The 15,965-nt window shown below is 37.8% G+C and overlaps 1 protein-coding gene and 2 long non-coding RNA genes across 5 annotated transcripts in view; 1 reads left to right on the top strand and 2 right to left on the bottom strand.

Annotated features, from left to right (window-relative positions):
- Positions 1-10,289, bottom strand: part of LOC123959531 — a 15,597-nt gene extending 5,308 nt beyond the window's left edge. Inside the window, exons 1-4 of one of the 2 annotated variants that reach the window (XR_006822326.1) lie at positions 9,979-10,289; positions 9,596-9,730; positions 7,333-7,378; positions 5,129-5,193 (exon numbers count right to left, since the gene is read on the bottom strand). This is a non-coding gene — a long non-coding RNA (uncharacterized LOC123959531). Of the gene's footprint in view, positions 1-5,128; positions 5,194-7,332; positions 7,379-7,496; positions 7,601-7,723; positions 7,932-9,595; positions 9,731-9,978 lie in introns of those variants that run through there. The other variant, XR_006822327.1, reaches the window with a different exon arrangement.
- A 1,043-nt stretch (positions 10,290-11,332) lies between these two features.
- LOC123958444 lies at positions 11,333-13,378 on the top strand. Of its 2 annotated transcripts, XR_006822065.1 has the most exons (4): positions 11,333-11,715; positions 12,030-12,113; positions 12,295-12,507; positions 12,732-13,378. It is a non-coding gene; the product is annotated as an uncharacterized LOC123958444 (long non-coding RNA). The 2 variants fall into 2 exon arrangements; XR_006822064.1 differs by having other exon boundaries at positions 12,030-12,507.
- Positions 13,379-14,225: 847 nt separating this feature from the next.
- On the bottom strand, positions 14,226-15,957 carry LOC123959312. The gene is made up of 3 exons (XM_046033273.1): positions 15,711-15,957; positions 15,406-15,481; positions 14,226-14,834 (listed from the first exon to the last, which is right to left on the bottom strand). Exons 2-3 carry the CDS (start codon positions 15,433-15,435, stop codon positions 14,226-14,228), a joined length of 639 nt encoding a protein of 212 aa, XP_045889229.1. The 5' UTR covers positions 15,436-15,481; positions 15,711-15,957.
- Positions 15,958-15,965: the final 8 nt, after the last annotated feature.

Consider the following 15,965-nt stretch of genomic DNA (forward strand, 5'->3'; position numbering starts at 1 on the left):
ACTTGAGTTTTTTAATGTTCAGCTAATTTATATTTCTTATTTACTACATTTCAGAGGAACATTTTGCACATTTATTGTGAAGTAAGTAAACTCTTACTTACTCGTATTTACCCCATTAAGCCGTACACGCTAATAGCTATTTACTAGTCTTACTAGCATCTGTTGTCACTTGTAGATCTCCTACTTTACTGATTTCTTATTGATGTTTTTTTTATGCTGTATTGATGCTTGTATGTTGTTCCTCAAATGTAAGTCGCTTTGAAAAGCATGTGCCAAATGAATAAATGTAAAATGTAAATGTACTCCACTACCTTTATCTGACAGCTACAGTTAGGCCTACAAGTTATAGGGGAGACCGGGTATGGTTGTAACACTTTTTGCTTCAGCAACTATAACTCACTGAATTTTTTAGCTAGAGCTCTCAAATGTTTATACAAAGTACCCACATTTGTTCACTACAAATAGCACCAATTCAATCCTCTACAAGAATATCACAGACCTCGTGAGTTGATGTCAAATGCATTGTGTTCCCTTGTTAGAACCTGTCCCACTACCAGGGTAGGTTGTAACACATGCTGGGGTCAGTTGTAACAATCACACAAAAGAATCAAAAATAGATGCCACACTATGCCACACTATACTAAGCTTCCAAAACAGGTAGTGATATCAAAGAACAATGTTTCTCTCTTGCTGTAACAGACTTTGTCTGATGACTCACGTGCATGAACAGTATGTGTATGTAAATTTATCTATAGAATAAACTTACTTAAAAGTATACTTAATAAATACTCCTAAAATGTTCCTAATTAAAGAACATCTCTGTACATCCTTAGGTCTAACTACATTGTAAAAAAAAAAATATTTAAAAAACGGTCAAATGACTGGCAGCTGCGGCTGCCAAACAAAAACCGTAAAATTACAGTAAAATATCCTAATTTAAATAAAGGGCAAAAATTATAAATTTACAGCTATTTACATTAAAGATTCTGCAGCAAAACACCGTTATTTTACAGATTTTTCCTAAATTATTACGATCAAACACCTTGAATAAAGTGGTAGAACTGAAAGTTCTGCAGAGAAACACCGTTATTTTACAGATTTTCCCTGAATTATTACAATCAAACACCTTGAATAAAGTGGTAGAACTAAAAGTTCTGCAGAGAAACACCTTTATTTTACAGATTTTCCCTGAATTATTACGATCAAACACCTTGAATAAAGTGGTAGAACTAAAAGTTCAGCAGAGAAACACCTTTATTTTACAATTTTGTCCTGAATTATTACAAACACCTTCAGTATAGAAAACGGTCAAATGACTGGCAGCTGTGGCTGCCAAACTAAAACAGTAAAATTTAGGTAAAACATCCTTATTCAGATAAAGTACAAAAACACTACATTTACAGAAAATTACATTAAAGGGTTATGCAGAAAAACACCGTTATTTTACAGATTTTTTCTGAATTATTATCAAACACCTTCAATAAAGTGTTACAATACATGCTCAAAATTATAAAATAAGTATATCTACAATATATTAACTGTTTCTATTAAAGTACTAATTACAAATAAAGTACATACCACTAATGATTTTAAATTAAACTCAAACAAGCAGATTAGATTGTGCATAGACATATAAATGTTTAAAATGTTGTTAGTATGGGCATACTATACTTTTTAAGCTCTTTACTTTCTGTACCATTCAAAACAGACAAGCAGTAAATCAGTGTTTAGTATGACCAACACAATATTAGATAGATTAAACATACAGTGTTCTTTCTTGTGAGTCAGGCCTGTGCAAAATTAGGTGATGCATGAATTGTATGAATAATTATTATGAGCCCGACCATCATTCGAATTATTTAGAATGGAATTTAGAATGTATTGTGAGTCTATCCAATTTATAAATGACAATAAATATGCTTTTACAATTAATTTGTTATAGGAACTATCTATAGAAATGTAATCAGTGTTTCCCACAGAATGACAGTGTAACTGTGGCGGGGGGTGCGCGCGCATCGATAATGACTACCACCTATATACAGCGTGCTAGCCTCGAAAATCCAGCTGCATTCTAACATTAGCTCATTAACTTAGCTCTCCTTATTAGCTAGGCTCTTTGCATGCTCGCTAACAACTTTTTTAAGCTCTCCGACATTGACAGCGTCGTGTTGGACACATTTATGCAGCGGTGCTCCATGAGGGAGAGAGAGCGAGAGAGGTACGGGTGAGTGAGAGAGAGAGAGGGACAAGTGAGAGGAAGTGCTGTACGAATGTGCTACGGTGCTCTGCAATCAAATATGATTTTAAATAGGCTTAGTAAAAATAATCGAAAATCAATCTGTGGCGGTCAGTGTTGATATTGTGTCGGGCCGCCATAAATAAATGAAAGTGTGGGAAACACTGATAATGTTTATACCGCCTTTTTATTATTTTTCTTTACATTTTCATTTAAGTTATTCTTATATATTGTCCTTTTATGATCTACCAGAATGTTCATGATGTTAGTTTTACATGTATGTAATACCTTATATAATAGTAGTTTTGTATGTTTTATGATGGAAGATACTCATACATCATGTTACTCTTCCTGCCTAACTTTGTTAAATTGTGAAATAACATAATATCAGGTAGGCCTTCCTACAGACGACAAGAAAAACTAAGCTCACCACAGTGTGTTATACAGTAAGCACTCATTACAAAACCCACAGTTCAACCACCAATTAGTGAGTCCTTATCTCAGTTCAAATCTACTAGGAGTCCATCTTTCTATATTGCAGTAAGCAAACAAAAAAAATACTCAGGGTAAGGTTGTTCAAAAGTTGGCCAATGAAAATAAAACCAAGTGTCACCTCTTGTGTTTAATATACAAGCTTAGTAATTCTCCGACAACACCGGAGTACCCCTCCTCCCCCGCAGCCTCCGATGCTGGTGAGCAGCACCGGCTGTAACCAGGCTGTAACTCAGGACAGACTGGGCCTCTTTCAGACTTGTGAGTTTGGTTTGAAACACCGTTTCAGATATTTCCTAAGCTGACTGGTGGCTGTGTGTGTGACGCAGGCGCCGATTGCCACAATACGCTTACCTTACTACACGTGTCTTTCTGTTGTGCATTTTTTCTGTCCATAAAAGCAGCGGATGGCCCGACGATTTCACCCACCACCAAGCTACCATTGGGTGGCGGGTGCTACTTTCATTCCCTGTGTGACACTAACATTTCTGTAGTATCAGCTTCTGTCAAGCTTAAAGCCGTTGCACAACAAGTCAAGTTACAGCTTAACGTGCGAAGTTGATGTTTTACTCCTGGGTGTCATGAGTCCAGAGCGCAGCCTTTGCGATTAGAAAATCTTATTATTTCACATTGCGATAATATCGCAAATGCAATTAATCGTTCAGCCCTACTAGTTATTAAATGTTCAATAACTCCAGTGTTGTCGGAGAATCTCTAAGCTTGTCTAGTAAACACAAGAGGCGTCACTTGTTTTTTTTCGTCGGAAGATAATTCATGCAATTCAAGCATTACCTAATTTTATCATAACATATAAGCCCGGCCTACAGGAAAGAACAGTGTAGTTTTATCTATCTTATCTTAATATTATATCTAATATTGTGTTGCATCATACAATATCATGATTTATTGCTTGTCTGTTCTGAATAATACAGAAGATAAAGAGCTTAAAAAACTATTTTGAAAAATTGCAATTAGACTATTTTCCAAAATTGTTCAGCCCTAGTCTGAACATTACGTTTTAGCGCCTGTCTCTTTAAGGCTCCTCTCCCTAAAAGCCCACTTTCTTCTGATTGGCCAACTTCTGGAAGCCTGCCAAGGTGCAAGAATCTTATGAAGTCATCGATTATGTGTTGTGCCCAGTTAAAGCAGGAATTCCCCTAGATGACAGGCTGTGTTCGGACTACAGGCCAAAGTGACCCATTCAGATGTTTTTTTGCTCATATGTGACTCAGATCTGATGAATTTGTGATGAACAGTGTGAAGAGCCCAAGTGACATAGAATCTGATCTTTTTCAGTTCAGATTTGTAGTCCATATGAGATCCAGGTCAAATATTTTGAAATGCAACATCAGTCTGGACAGTCAGATCGGAATTAATGCGATTCAGACGTCACCTTAAGCGACTGTCGTCACAATTCTGAGCTAGCGGAAATATTGAGTAGAATTAATCGCTCCACAAAAAGCCATAATTTTAATAATTTTAATAAATAAAAATTCTTCTGGCCCTCGTTATCATTTGCTCACCAATTCACTTTCTTACACATCAATCAAATAAAACTGCAGACACTAACTTCCTCCATGTTTACTTCTGTACTACATGCTGTGTGTGACGTCACATTATCTTTTTGCGCTGCGGGTTACTTTCAGTTCACTTTAAGGCCATGGCCAGTTCACATTGAGGTCTGATATGGGCCACATTAAAAAAATTATGAACAGTCAATTAAAAAATAAATCTGGGCAAGAAATCCAAATTGAGCATTAAAGCCTGCACTGTGAATGTAGCTTTAACAACATCGCATTCGACCATTTAAAGTCTGCATGTATTTTAGACAGAGACCCAACAATGTGGTGCTTTTAAAATGTACGATTTATTATCAGAGACGAAACATATTGCACACCCCTAGTCAGAAATATTTAAAAATATTTGTCAAATACGTCAGTAAAAATACTGACACACCCGTTCAGGGAAAGGGTTGACATACATTGTTTAAATTTATCTGTGTCACAGCAATCCTTTTGAATTTGAGGTCCAGTATTTTTGTGATCAGGCATCTGACAAATAGGGTTTGTTATTATTGTCGATATAGTAATACATCAGACTTGGAAATTAGATTAATTTTAAAATACGCTACTATAATTTTTCTAATATGCTTTTATGAGTAACTTTTTAAAAGACATAGAATGGCAGATAATTTTATATTGATTTGGGATATATTAAATGTTTTATTAATTGAGTTATAAAATAATTATCTTTAGAATAATCACTGGATTAATCCATTTTAAAAATAAAAAACCATCAGAGAAACGTTTATGTTGAAAAGACATGAAAAAGTGCATTTCGCATAATATGGGACCTTATAATATGTGATATCTTGTCCTATATATTGTAGTTGATACTTACTAGTGATGGACTTCTCTCTGTTGGCCACCTGTTCTTCACCTGTAAACCTTGTTCCAATGCTTGATCTAAAAAAAATGGAGGCAAGTTTCTTATGATTACTAGCATTTATTAGTGTTAGAAAAGGGAATGTAAAAAATGCTCAGAAACAGGTAACTACACATATTGTATGTAACGGTTTTGGGCCAAATGTTACATCTCTGGCGTATAATATAAATATGTAAAACAAACAAAATATATCCCGATTATTGTGGTCAACATTGTGATTGCGATACATTGTAGAGCTGCAACGGTTAGTCTGGCAAAAGAAAATGAATGAACAATTATTTTGATAATCATTTCAGTCATTTTTTAAGCAAAAATGTGAAAAATTTGTGTTTTATCTTGTTAAATGTAAGGAGTTGTTGCTATTTTTTGTCATTTATGGTTGTAAATGAAAAGTCTTTGGGTTTTGGACTATTGGTTGGACAAAAGAAACAATGTGAAGACGTCACTATGTGCGCTGGAAAATTGTGATGAGCATTTTTCACAATTTCTTGACATTTTATAGACTAAACGATTAGTCAAATAATCATTAAATTAATCGGCAGATTAGTCGATTAGTAGAAAATGTTTCTACTAGCTGAATAATTACCCCAGTAAAGACTGATGAGTTTATGGTCTCAGTCACTAGTTTCAAGTCTTCTTCAATACAAAATGATGTTCATTTAGTAAATTATGGTCCCATTCATTTTAAAATAGACCAGACAGCAGAGTACGTTTCAGGGCTGGATTATCTATGATTGACATTACCATGGTGACCTGTCAATCAGGCTAGAGCCGACTCGTACCCTCGGCTCTGTGTAAATTTAACCAGCACTGTTGAAAAAGCTTATTAGGAGTTGGCTGTTCACTTTCTCTAGTGAGTACATTTAGACTGACATTTAAGACTGTTGTTCTCTAGACAAAGTTATCAGCCCAGTTAGAATGACAGTTAACGTGAATTACAGACGCACCTAGCTAAGCAAGCTAGCTAGCTCCGCACACGGCTGTTAGCACCACCGTATCATCACACTTCCTGGTTGCAAAAACTCAACATGGCGGCGCCCTATCGGCCAAACTTGAGGCTTCAAAACGGCAGTCCACAAACCAATGGATGACGTCACGTCCATTTCTTATATACAGTCTATGGTTAGAGCAAGTCCTATACTGCGCTGTGGTTGGCCAGCTCCGTATTCAGGGCGTGGCTTAGCGAAGGTTAGGTTGTAGTAGCAGCACACACAGAAACTAGTTTCACACAGCACTTTTTTGTTTAGTTAAATCACATTTGTAGTTATGTAATCGAACAGGGTGACTTCGCAAATGAACTTCTGATTAATTTAATCATGCAGCTCCACAATTATTAACTTAAGTCCTGTTATTTGATAGCTGCTTATAAATAAAAAATATTGTATAGGGGCAAGTAAAAATTTACTTTGTGCAAGTACATATTTGACACACTTGACCAATCAGGTAACGTTCAACCTCGCCTGGTAAGCTTGTGTTCTTTCATCTCCAAGTTTGATGTAAGCAAGTAAAAGTAGCAAAAGTGAGAGTGAAATATACCTATTTATTGTGTTTGATAAATGAAAACAATAGTGTTTATAAACTATAGCTAATAAGAGATAACCACGTCGCATGTGAACATTTGTTCGTGTATGCTTGCACAAAATAAAACTCCAGCTGCAAACTCTGTGGGGCCCAGTCAAGACAATAAATGGACATGATGGGACTCATCATAGGCACACATTTTTAGGGATGCACCGATCAATCGGCTGGGACCAGAATTGACCATTTTCAACTTCACTCGCCATGACTGGTGAACAGTAACAAATGTCCGATTTTCTGCTGGTCATACTGAACGTTACACACATGGGGTGCACAGCAGCACTGACCGTAACTGGCTATTGTTACAGCCAGACACACGCACTAAAACATGTATGCGCAGAAGTTCTTTACCGTGAGTGAAGACGACACGAGGCATGCAATTTACACCTGAAGGAAAAACACACAGAAAGAGACACTATCTTGTTTTACGTTAAAGACGCGGACACGGTGGTCTTGAAAGGTAATTAACAAAAAGCCTCCAAGAAAATAATTTTCTAGTCTCTCAGTCATGGTTTAGTTAGGCTACTAGTGTACATGCTATCCATTCATTGTCTTTATGTCAGAATGCCATAAATACTCACTGCCTCTGAAGATCTTGTGGCAGGAACCTTTTCATTCCTGAAACATCTCGATCATGATGGGGGGAAAAAAACAGACAGACAGACACACACACATTAACTATTAACTTACTGACAGAGACATGGGCATGTAAAATATTATTCAACAGCTACATTCTTATTATTACTGATGGGAAAGCTCTGCAACATCATCCCCAGTAGATACACAAATCCTGGTTATTGGCAACACCAATGTCAGACTGGTCAGTTCCAGGGCGGTTAAACGGTACTGCTGGAAAAGTAAAGGCAGTTAGCGCTATCAGACATCTCGCCTGTCCAGCACGTTTATGGCTGTTATGTAACATTAGTTAAATTAGTGACAAAGTAATGTTAATTAGCTACATGTCAGTACTACCTCCTTGTCTAGGGTTGGGAACATCAGTTACAACCTTAGATGAAACTGGTGTACAGCTATGTCCTATACACATCCTGCACATCTTAAGTTTTCAAAGAAGTCTGACAACTGGTTGTTGAAGAATGGACAGTGGTGACAATGGAGGACCTGAGGTTTGTAAGGCAAATCAGGATCGCAAAATAGTCATTTTTAGCTAATGAAGAGACCTTTCTTTTGGATTTTAATATGCAAATGAAATGTTTAAAATTATCCAGAAATCCTGTATAGAATAAGAAAAAGATGCATCAATAATTGTTTTATAATTGCATTACAGCCCTCTAAATGGTAATCGAACATTGTGATCCACCAGAAAGGGAGGGACTTAGGCTCTTTATTATGTTATGGGAGACCAAATCAGGCTGCCTGTAGCTGAACTACAAATAATAAAGAATTTAGTTACATGAAAAACAAATATTTTAACCACTTCTAGAAATAATAAAACAGGTATAAAATAGTGTACCAAAACACTGCATTTCCCTTTAGAATTCAAACTCCCAAAAATTAAAAAATTATCCCTTTATTGTTTAAAAAACAAATTATCCCTGTCTTATTTACCAATTCAAAAACTCCTGAAAAACTGAAGGGCCACAGAGTCAACACAAGCTTATTCTGCAATCAACATAACAGTGCCCTTTAAAGCAAAAACAAAATGATGCAGGTCTATATCGTTGTTTGTGAGCGTAGTGACCTAACATAAAAACAAACAGCTCTTCACTTGCTAGTGCAAGCTAGCCAGGGTTTCTGCAGGTTTCACCTAGTCAAATTTGAGACGTTTTAAGACCATTATAAATGAAATTTAGGATCTCTATCACGACATCACAAACATAAAACTACAAAGGAAATGCAATCACAAAATTACATGCAGAGTAAATAAATGTATTCAAATGTAACAGTACTGAACAAATTAAGATGCATTGTTGAAAAAACAAACAAACATAAGCATAAGTTTGTGGATGCCTGACTCAGTGAGTGAGTGTATGTGTGTACGCGCACTACATCAATCTGCTCTGCCACAAATGTGAGTGGGGGTTTGGTGGTCCTCCCCCAAGAAAATGTTTGTTTTCCAATAAAGACAAATGCAATTCCACATAATTTTGAATAAACTACACCCCAAAAGCTAAACTTGCTAAAGAAGTCTAGGGGGGGTTACCATTAGATCTGGGAAAAGTCATTTAATTACTTTTGCTCTCCAAAATAAATTTTGCATTGCACAGCACCACGCTGTTTTGAGCCTCACCCCCTTATAAGGGCATAAGGGCAATTATTACAGATAGGACACGTTCACGTTTGCCTTTTGTGTCTTAATGTATTGCTTTGTACATTTGTAGAATTAACATTAACAAAAAAAATAGGTAACATGAGAACCACCTCCCTTCTGTATAACTACAAGCATTTAATTTGTACATCAAAATCCAAAAGAATAATCTCCTCATTAGCTTAAAAGGACTAACGTTAGTTTACATCCCTGAATTGCTTTAACATTTACTAACCTCAGCTCCTGTGTGGTCACCACTGTCCTTTCTATTTAATTTAACTACCAAGATGCACAGGTAGTGTACAGGACAGAGCTGTAACCTGACAACTTAATGCTAATCTTGTCCTCCGCTAACTTTCACCGTCACTTTCTGCCGCTCTCTCACATTCGATCTTCCTTTGAAGAATGAGGAGAGGGAGATCAGCGGCGTAGCGACAGGATGCTTCAAATACGTTGCTAGCGACTGGTTTTAACCAAGCCGAGTTCTGCACATCCAGTTTTAGACTTTTTTAGACAACGCGGAAACCATGCCAACAAATAAAATAGCTGGTTCATTGGTTGAGTTTGTTACTACTTACAAATCCTTGAGACGTCATGTGAAACATGAGTGGAGAAACTGGGCGAAGCATATTGAGGAGTCCAGATGAAGTAACAGCTGACCGGGAAACATCTTATCATCTTTGGAGTCCACGGAGTTTTTACTGGTCCTCTGCCTAATCGGTGTACATGACAGTTTTCTCAGTCACTTTACGTTAACATTACATTCCAGAGCTCCTTTACTTCTCACGCCGAGCTTAAACTAGCTGACAGCGTTAGCACATAAATTACTAGCAAGACACAGTAACAACAGCTAACGTTAACGTTACATTCAAATAGGAGCTAATATCACCATTATTAGCAGCTTATTCACGATTAGCAACACACTACATCTTGATCAAGCGGTACTCAAAGAGGTACTTACATTCTGCAGGTTACAATATGTCAGTTACCCGTTGTTAAAACTCTTAATTTGCACAATTACTCTAGTTCACTACTAACGACCGGTGTGTTTTCTTGTCTCACTATCCTGCGACTTCACTCTACTGCGTTGAAGAAGCTGCTCTGTTAGTCTGGTGGTGCGACAGCAGATCCACCTTTATCTCTTGCCAAACAGCAGCAGCATTAACAGGGTGCGGCTGGTGGGTCTTTTAGTGTCCTTTGGGCTATCTCACCGATATCACTGATGCTCAGCAGTGTTGCATGTAACTGTAATCCTCTACAGTGAATAGGTAAAAATTTGTAATTAAATAACAGTTACCTATGAAAATGTTCATGATAACATTGGGGCTTACTGAATATATTCTGTATAAAACTAGCCTATATGTTTTTTTTGTTGCTTTGCATGTTTTTCACGTGCACAATGTCTTCCTTTGACGTTTCCAGATACAGCCATTTAGTAAAGTTTGATGCTGTTCTGATGCGTTGATTGGTTCTCATGTTTGAATTTGCAGCACCGTCTGTCTGTCTGCCAGTTGAACTGCCTCTCAAGCAATCTTTTGAAAAAAGTTCACAGTTGAAAACTACTACTTCATTAGAAGTAATCAAAAAGAAACTAAATACAATAAGTGTTATTACTTTGAAAACGTATGACATTTTAAATAGGCTAACTTGTAATCGGTAACCTTTTACATTTCCAAAGTATCCTTCCTAACTCTGTTGCTTGGAAGATGGATGCCAATGATCTACCCACTGTAGACCGCATCCCATGCCAGTTAGTGATGGATCCAGTCAGGAAGCTTAAAAGTTATCAGGAACTTGGCACAGGAATTGAGCCTTTTTACATTTCCTTAAGAAATCCAGCCGTTTTTGTGTTTTCTTCACCAGTGTGAAGATGTGAGATGTCCATGGTAGGTTCTTTGTGATGCTGATTCCCAGGAACATAAAACTGTTCACCTGCTCCACCTCAGCTCCTCTGATATGTAGGTAGATTGGTAGACAGGAGTGCATGTGCCTTTGTCTCCTTTTTCTTAAAATACCTGTTAAGCAGGTTGTTCTCCTGATATGAAGAGTTTCATCGTTTAATATCCGGCCAGTGATCGAAAGAGTTCTCTCCGTGTTTGGATGTAATTGTGGGTGTACAGCGTGAACAGGAGTATGTAACAAATTCACATTCTGATCAGATAACAAAACACTTAAAGCTGGTTGTATATGAGTGTGTTAGTGAATATGGATGAGCATCTCTGTTCACCATTTTCTCTGTAAAGATGTTGGATCGACTGTATTGTGTTTAACACATGTGTAAATAAAGCTGACTCTACTTAATTTGATTTAAGAAAAATATCAATAATAATAACATGTATGGTTTTGTTGCACAATTCCAGAATGTGGAAATCACATGATTTTTCTGAACAGCAGGCCTTTTCCAGTTAAATGAAACACAAATAATCTTGTTTTTAATTCACATATTTATTTTAGAAATGTTAACACACTCTTAACTTTTTTTACTGTGCAATGGCTCACTGGTAATCAAGTTTAACCCAGCAACAAGCAGACCAATAGGAACTGACTCTGCAGCTTGCCTGCTGCTGCCCACTGATGCTCATCGCGAAGTCTGCAGAGAGCATGGACGACGCGGTCTTTTCTTCGACGGCCTAACATTGTTGTACACTTTTCCCGCTGTTTTCGCATTTTGCGGGTATTTCCCCAATTGAAGACGAAGGTAAGAAATAAGTCTAACTACCGTGCAAGACTAGAAACGTTTACCGACGGTGGCTTTATGAAGCTAACGTTAGCTAGCTAGCTAAGTAGCTAAGCAACCTTACCACTTAACGTTAGGCATTAACATTAACGGTAGCACATTCTGACCATGTGCACCAAGTGTTAATAACTTAATTTAAAGAGAGGTTCTTGGTTTATTAATTATCAGTGATTTTCTCACGGAACAATTAAGCATTTCTTGTTGTGTTATTTGCTGCATTTTAAGTTTGTACAGACTACAATTGCAAGTGCTGTATTTTCCCCCACTGGCTACAGGTGACGTTACTAACTTCACAGCGGGCCGCTCTTCAGAACATCTTGCCTTCGACGACGAGGAGAGTTGGTTGACCACTGCCTTTGGTATGTCACATCTCACACATGCAACCTTAGTTTGAGGTAGTTTGTGAGTGTGTGCACAGTGGTCATGTAGAGTTTTTGCTTACCGTGTTACAAATTCAGAGTGCAGTTATTACTTACAGTGTTATTACTTAGAGTTCCTAGCTTGTTCTAGTATTCTTAGATATCATGTGACGTCACACAGTGGTCGCAGCGCCATCTGTAGGACCAAGTACCAAAATGCCGTCTATCTGCTGTGCTGTGGGCTGTGATAACAGCAAATCTAAAAGTAATGGATTACCATTTTACAATATCCCCCAAAACCCTGAGCGTCGTGAGAAATGGATTGCTGTTATCAGGAGGGATCACTGGACTCCTACAGAACACTCCAGGCTGTGCAGTGAGCACTTTATTTAGGGTAAGTAAGTATCGCTAAGCTAACGTCAGCATTAGCAAACATTAGCTATCCTAACATTAGCACCAGATCCATAATGATGAACGTGTTCAGACTAATTAAAATAGGTAATCTATGTCGATGGCTTTGCAGACAAATTTAAATTTCTATAATCTATATCCAATGTTCGAGTAATTATTTCAAATTAGGTAATGTCATTGTGTTGTTTGTGTCTCATAACACTGCAGGCAAGAAAAGCAATAATCCTCTGAGCCCCGATTACGTGCCAAGTCTGTTTGCATACCTGTCACCTGAGCACCGCCAAAAAAAAATCAATTGCCACAAGAAATTTGAACAAACCCAAGCTGTCAAAAGGAAGAGAAGGTATACCCAGGACGATCTGACAACGTCACACTGTGATAACAGTAACGTTATTGACATGGACATTAACTGCTGTGACAGCATTCCTGAGAGCGGGCAGAGTGGGGAACACAGCTACTGTAAAGACCCCATCGATAGTGAGAGCAGTGTAGCATGCTCCAATGAAGCCTGCCAAGCAGCTGTAAAGAAACTGACTGAAGAGTGTACCAGATTGAGGTCTATCAGCTTCGGGACAGGGTAAGAAGGTCATCTTTCCAGCAGGAGGCCTTCAAGGACAATGATGAGATGGTGCAGGACTTAACTGGACTCCCATCCTATGCCAAGATGATGGTCATCTTTACCTTCTTGTCAGGATACCTAAAGGGGGGGCCTGGGATCTCTCCTTTTCACTGCTTTTTAATGACTCTAATGAGAATGAGATTGAATTTACCACTGCACTTCCTCACATATATATTTCTTGTATCAAAGCCTACTGTAAGCCGTATTTTTAATAATACACTAAATATAATGTACAGTAGGTTGTCTTCATTCATAGTGTGGCCCATTAAGGAACAGATTCAAATTAGTTTACCCATGTGTTTCAAAAACAGTAGTTACAGAAATTGTACTTCCATAATAGATTGCTTTAAAGTTTTCATTGAGAAGCCTAAGAACATGAGAGCCCGAGCACAAACATATTCACAGTATAAACATCATAATACTGTGAAGTTTTTGATATCAATAACTCCACAGGGAGTCATATCATTTGTGTCTACTGGTTGGGGGGGGGGGGGCGAACAAGTGATAAGCACATAATCCAAAACTGCGGCTACCTGGAACATCTGTCACCTGGTGATGTGGTCCTAGCAGATCGAGGGTTTACCATAAAAGATGCCGTGGGCTTGTACAGTGCACATCTCAAAATACCTGCCTTCACTAAAGGGAAACAGCAACTGCACCCAAGTGAACTTGAGACTACGAGGGGACTAGCAGCTGTTCGGATTCATGTAGAACGTGTCATTGGTCTCGTGAGGAACAAGTACACAATCTTACAAAGTACAATACCCATCTCTCTTTGCCAGACTACAACTCCAGGAAAGCTTACATCTCTTGACAAGATGGTCAGAGTCTGCTGTGCTTTGTGCAACATTTGCCTATCTGTAGTGCCTCAGAATAGAAAATTTAAGTGTAACACAAAATATGAACTGTTTTTGTATTTTGTAACTTTATTTGCTATAAAACAAAACAGCTGGCAGTAAAATACATAGCTCTTATTCATCTTTACTATTTCATAACAATCAGTTCATAACAATGAATGTTATGTTGAAAGGATATTTAAATAAATAAAAGATGAAACCGATTAATCAAAAACTAAAGCAATACTACACTTTTTTTCTGCACTCCACACATTTCCATGTCTTCAGTACCCTGCTCAATTTAAGGCAAGACCTGTGAAAGTGCTTCCGCCTACACTGTCCAGATGTGCAGGTGATGTCATCTGTGTCACAAGGTTTACCGCAGTAGCATCCCATTTCAGGTGGCTGTTCTGTGGTTGCCCTGTCTGTATGAGAATGCCGTGGTGCTGTATACCATTTCCCCAGCAGCTCTGGTAGTACTCCGGTTTTGATGAACTCAGCCACTTTGAGGTAGGCGTTAGGGAAGAAAACAGGATCATACTGGATCCGCTGGATGAAAAACTCCTGCGGTGTCCATACCATGAAATCGCAGTAACTCACAGTGGCCACATGCATTTGAACTTGCACTTGATACATGAACTTGTGGTCTGTCTTAAGTGACATTGTCCCATCCTCTCTGAGGCCTAAACAGAATGATGGGTGTTTGCAGCTTTCAGCGAGTGAGCAGTCCCTGCTGTTGAATGGGCATTTTATCTCCAGCACGCCATCACCATGGCAAGTGCATGTTACCATGCCGTCAGGTGATGCTCCAATCCAGGGGAGGTCTGGGTGGATGATGAACCCTGATGCATGAACCTGGAGGTATATACAGTATAATGATAAACTGTGTACAGATATTGATAGGATGTAGATATTGGGCTGGGCAATAAAACAATAATGATAATTATCACACACTTTTTCTCAATAACAATATAACAAATGTGTTCAATAAATGTTTGATTTAATTCATTTGAATCACAACGAAATTAGCACTTTTACTTACTTTGCATTAATATTTTTTAAGAAAAGGAACTAAAAAAGATTTTACTTAATTTTACTAAAACACATTTGTTGAAAAAAGATTGTATCATAATAATTTTGAATGTTCTGCCTCAGATTTGTGAAGTGATCCACGGTTTGTCATCAAGTGTTTGTCACATTCTGACCATAAAAATATAGTTTAGAACAACAATTAACCACCTGGTTTCTTCAACTTTCACTCTGGAGCAAAAATCTGCCTTTAAGCTTGAAAGAAATAATAATTTGACATGACATGACACATTATCATGAGAATAATCAATATTGAATGAAATGAAATGTGATAACATTTTTGTCTATATCGCCCAGCCCTATGAACATATCATTCATCTCTTAGTTGTTGATGGACCTGGAAGTCTTCGTGGTGATCTTGCGTCATAGCGACATAGTTTGCCCTTGCTCTTCCCTCATTCACTTGACCCCATCTGACAAAAATTTTAATATAAACTGTTTATGAAATTGTATTGTATTTGTCTGAATGACATTTAATGCCTATCAACATTTACCTAAATGTGTTGCACTCTGACCACTCATAAATGCCTTTGCTTATAATTTGCTTGTAATCTGATTCTCTTTGACTTGAATAGCTAACCTGGTTACATCATGGCTACACAAATCCAACCTGCATGTTTAATTGTGCTTTACTCTACGCACCTTGTTGCCTCAGTGGAAAACTGAGAAGAGAGCGGATAGCAAATCCTTTTGATCAAGGATACGGGTTTGTTTGCTTTGGCTGCCTCGCAGAATACCGACGCTGTGACTCTTCCTGCCCTCTGATCAAACCATACCCTACTTTTACTCTGCTCCCTGGTCTCCTCCTCAACTACCAAACACTGGAAAAGTTAGTTTGTTCATTAGTTAGTTGACTTGTCATGAATTTCAACTTCACAGGCAGAAATAATTTTACTA

Source organism: Micropterus dolomieu, linkage group LG20, assembly GCF_021292245.1.
Source record: "Micropterus dolomieu isolate WLL.071019.BEF.003 ecotype Adirondacks linkage group LG20, ASM2129224v1, whole genome shotgun sequence".
Lineage (NCBI taxonomy): Eukaryota > Metazoa > Chordata > Actinopteri > Centrarchiformes > Centrarchidae > Micropterus > Micropterus dolomieu.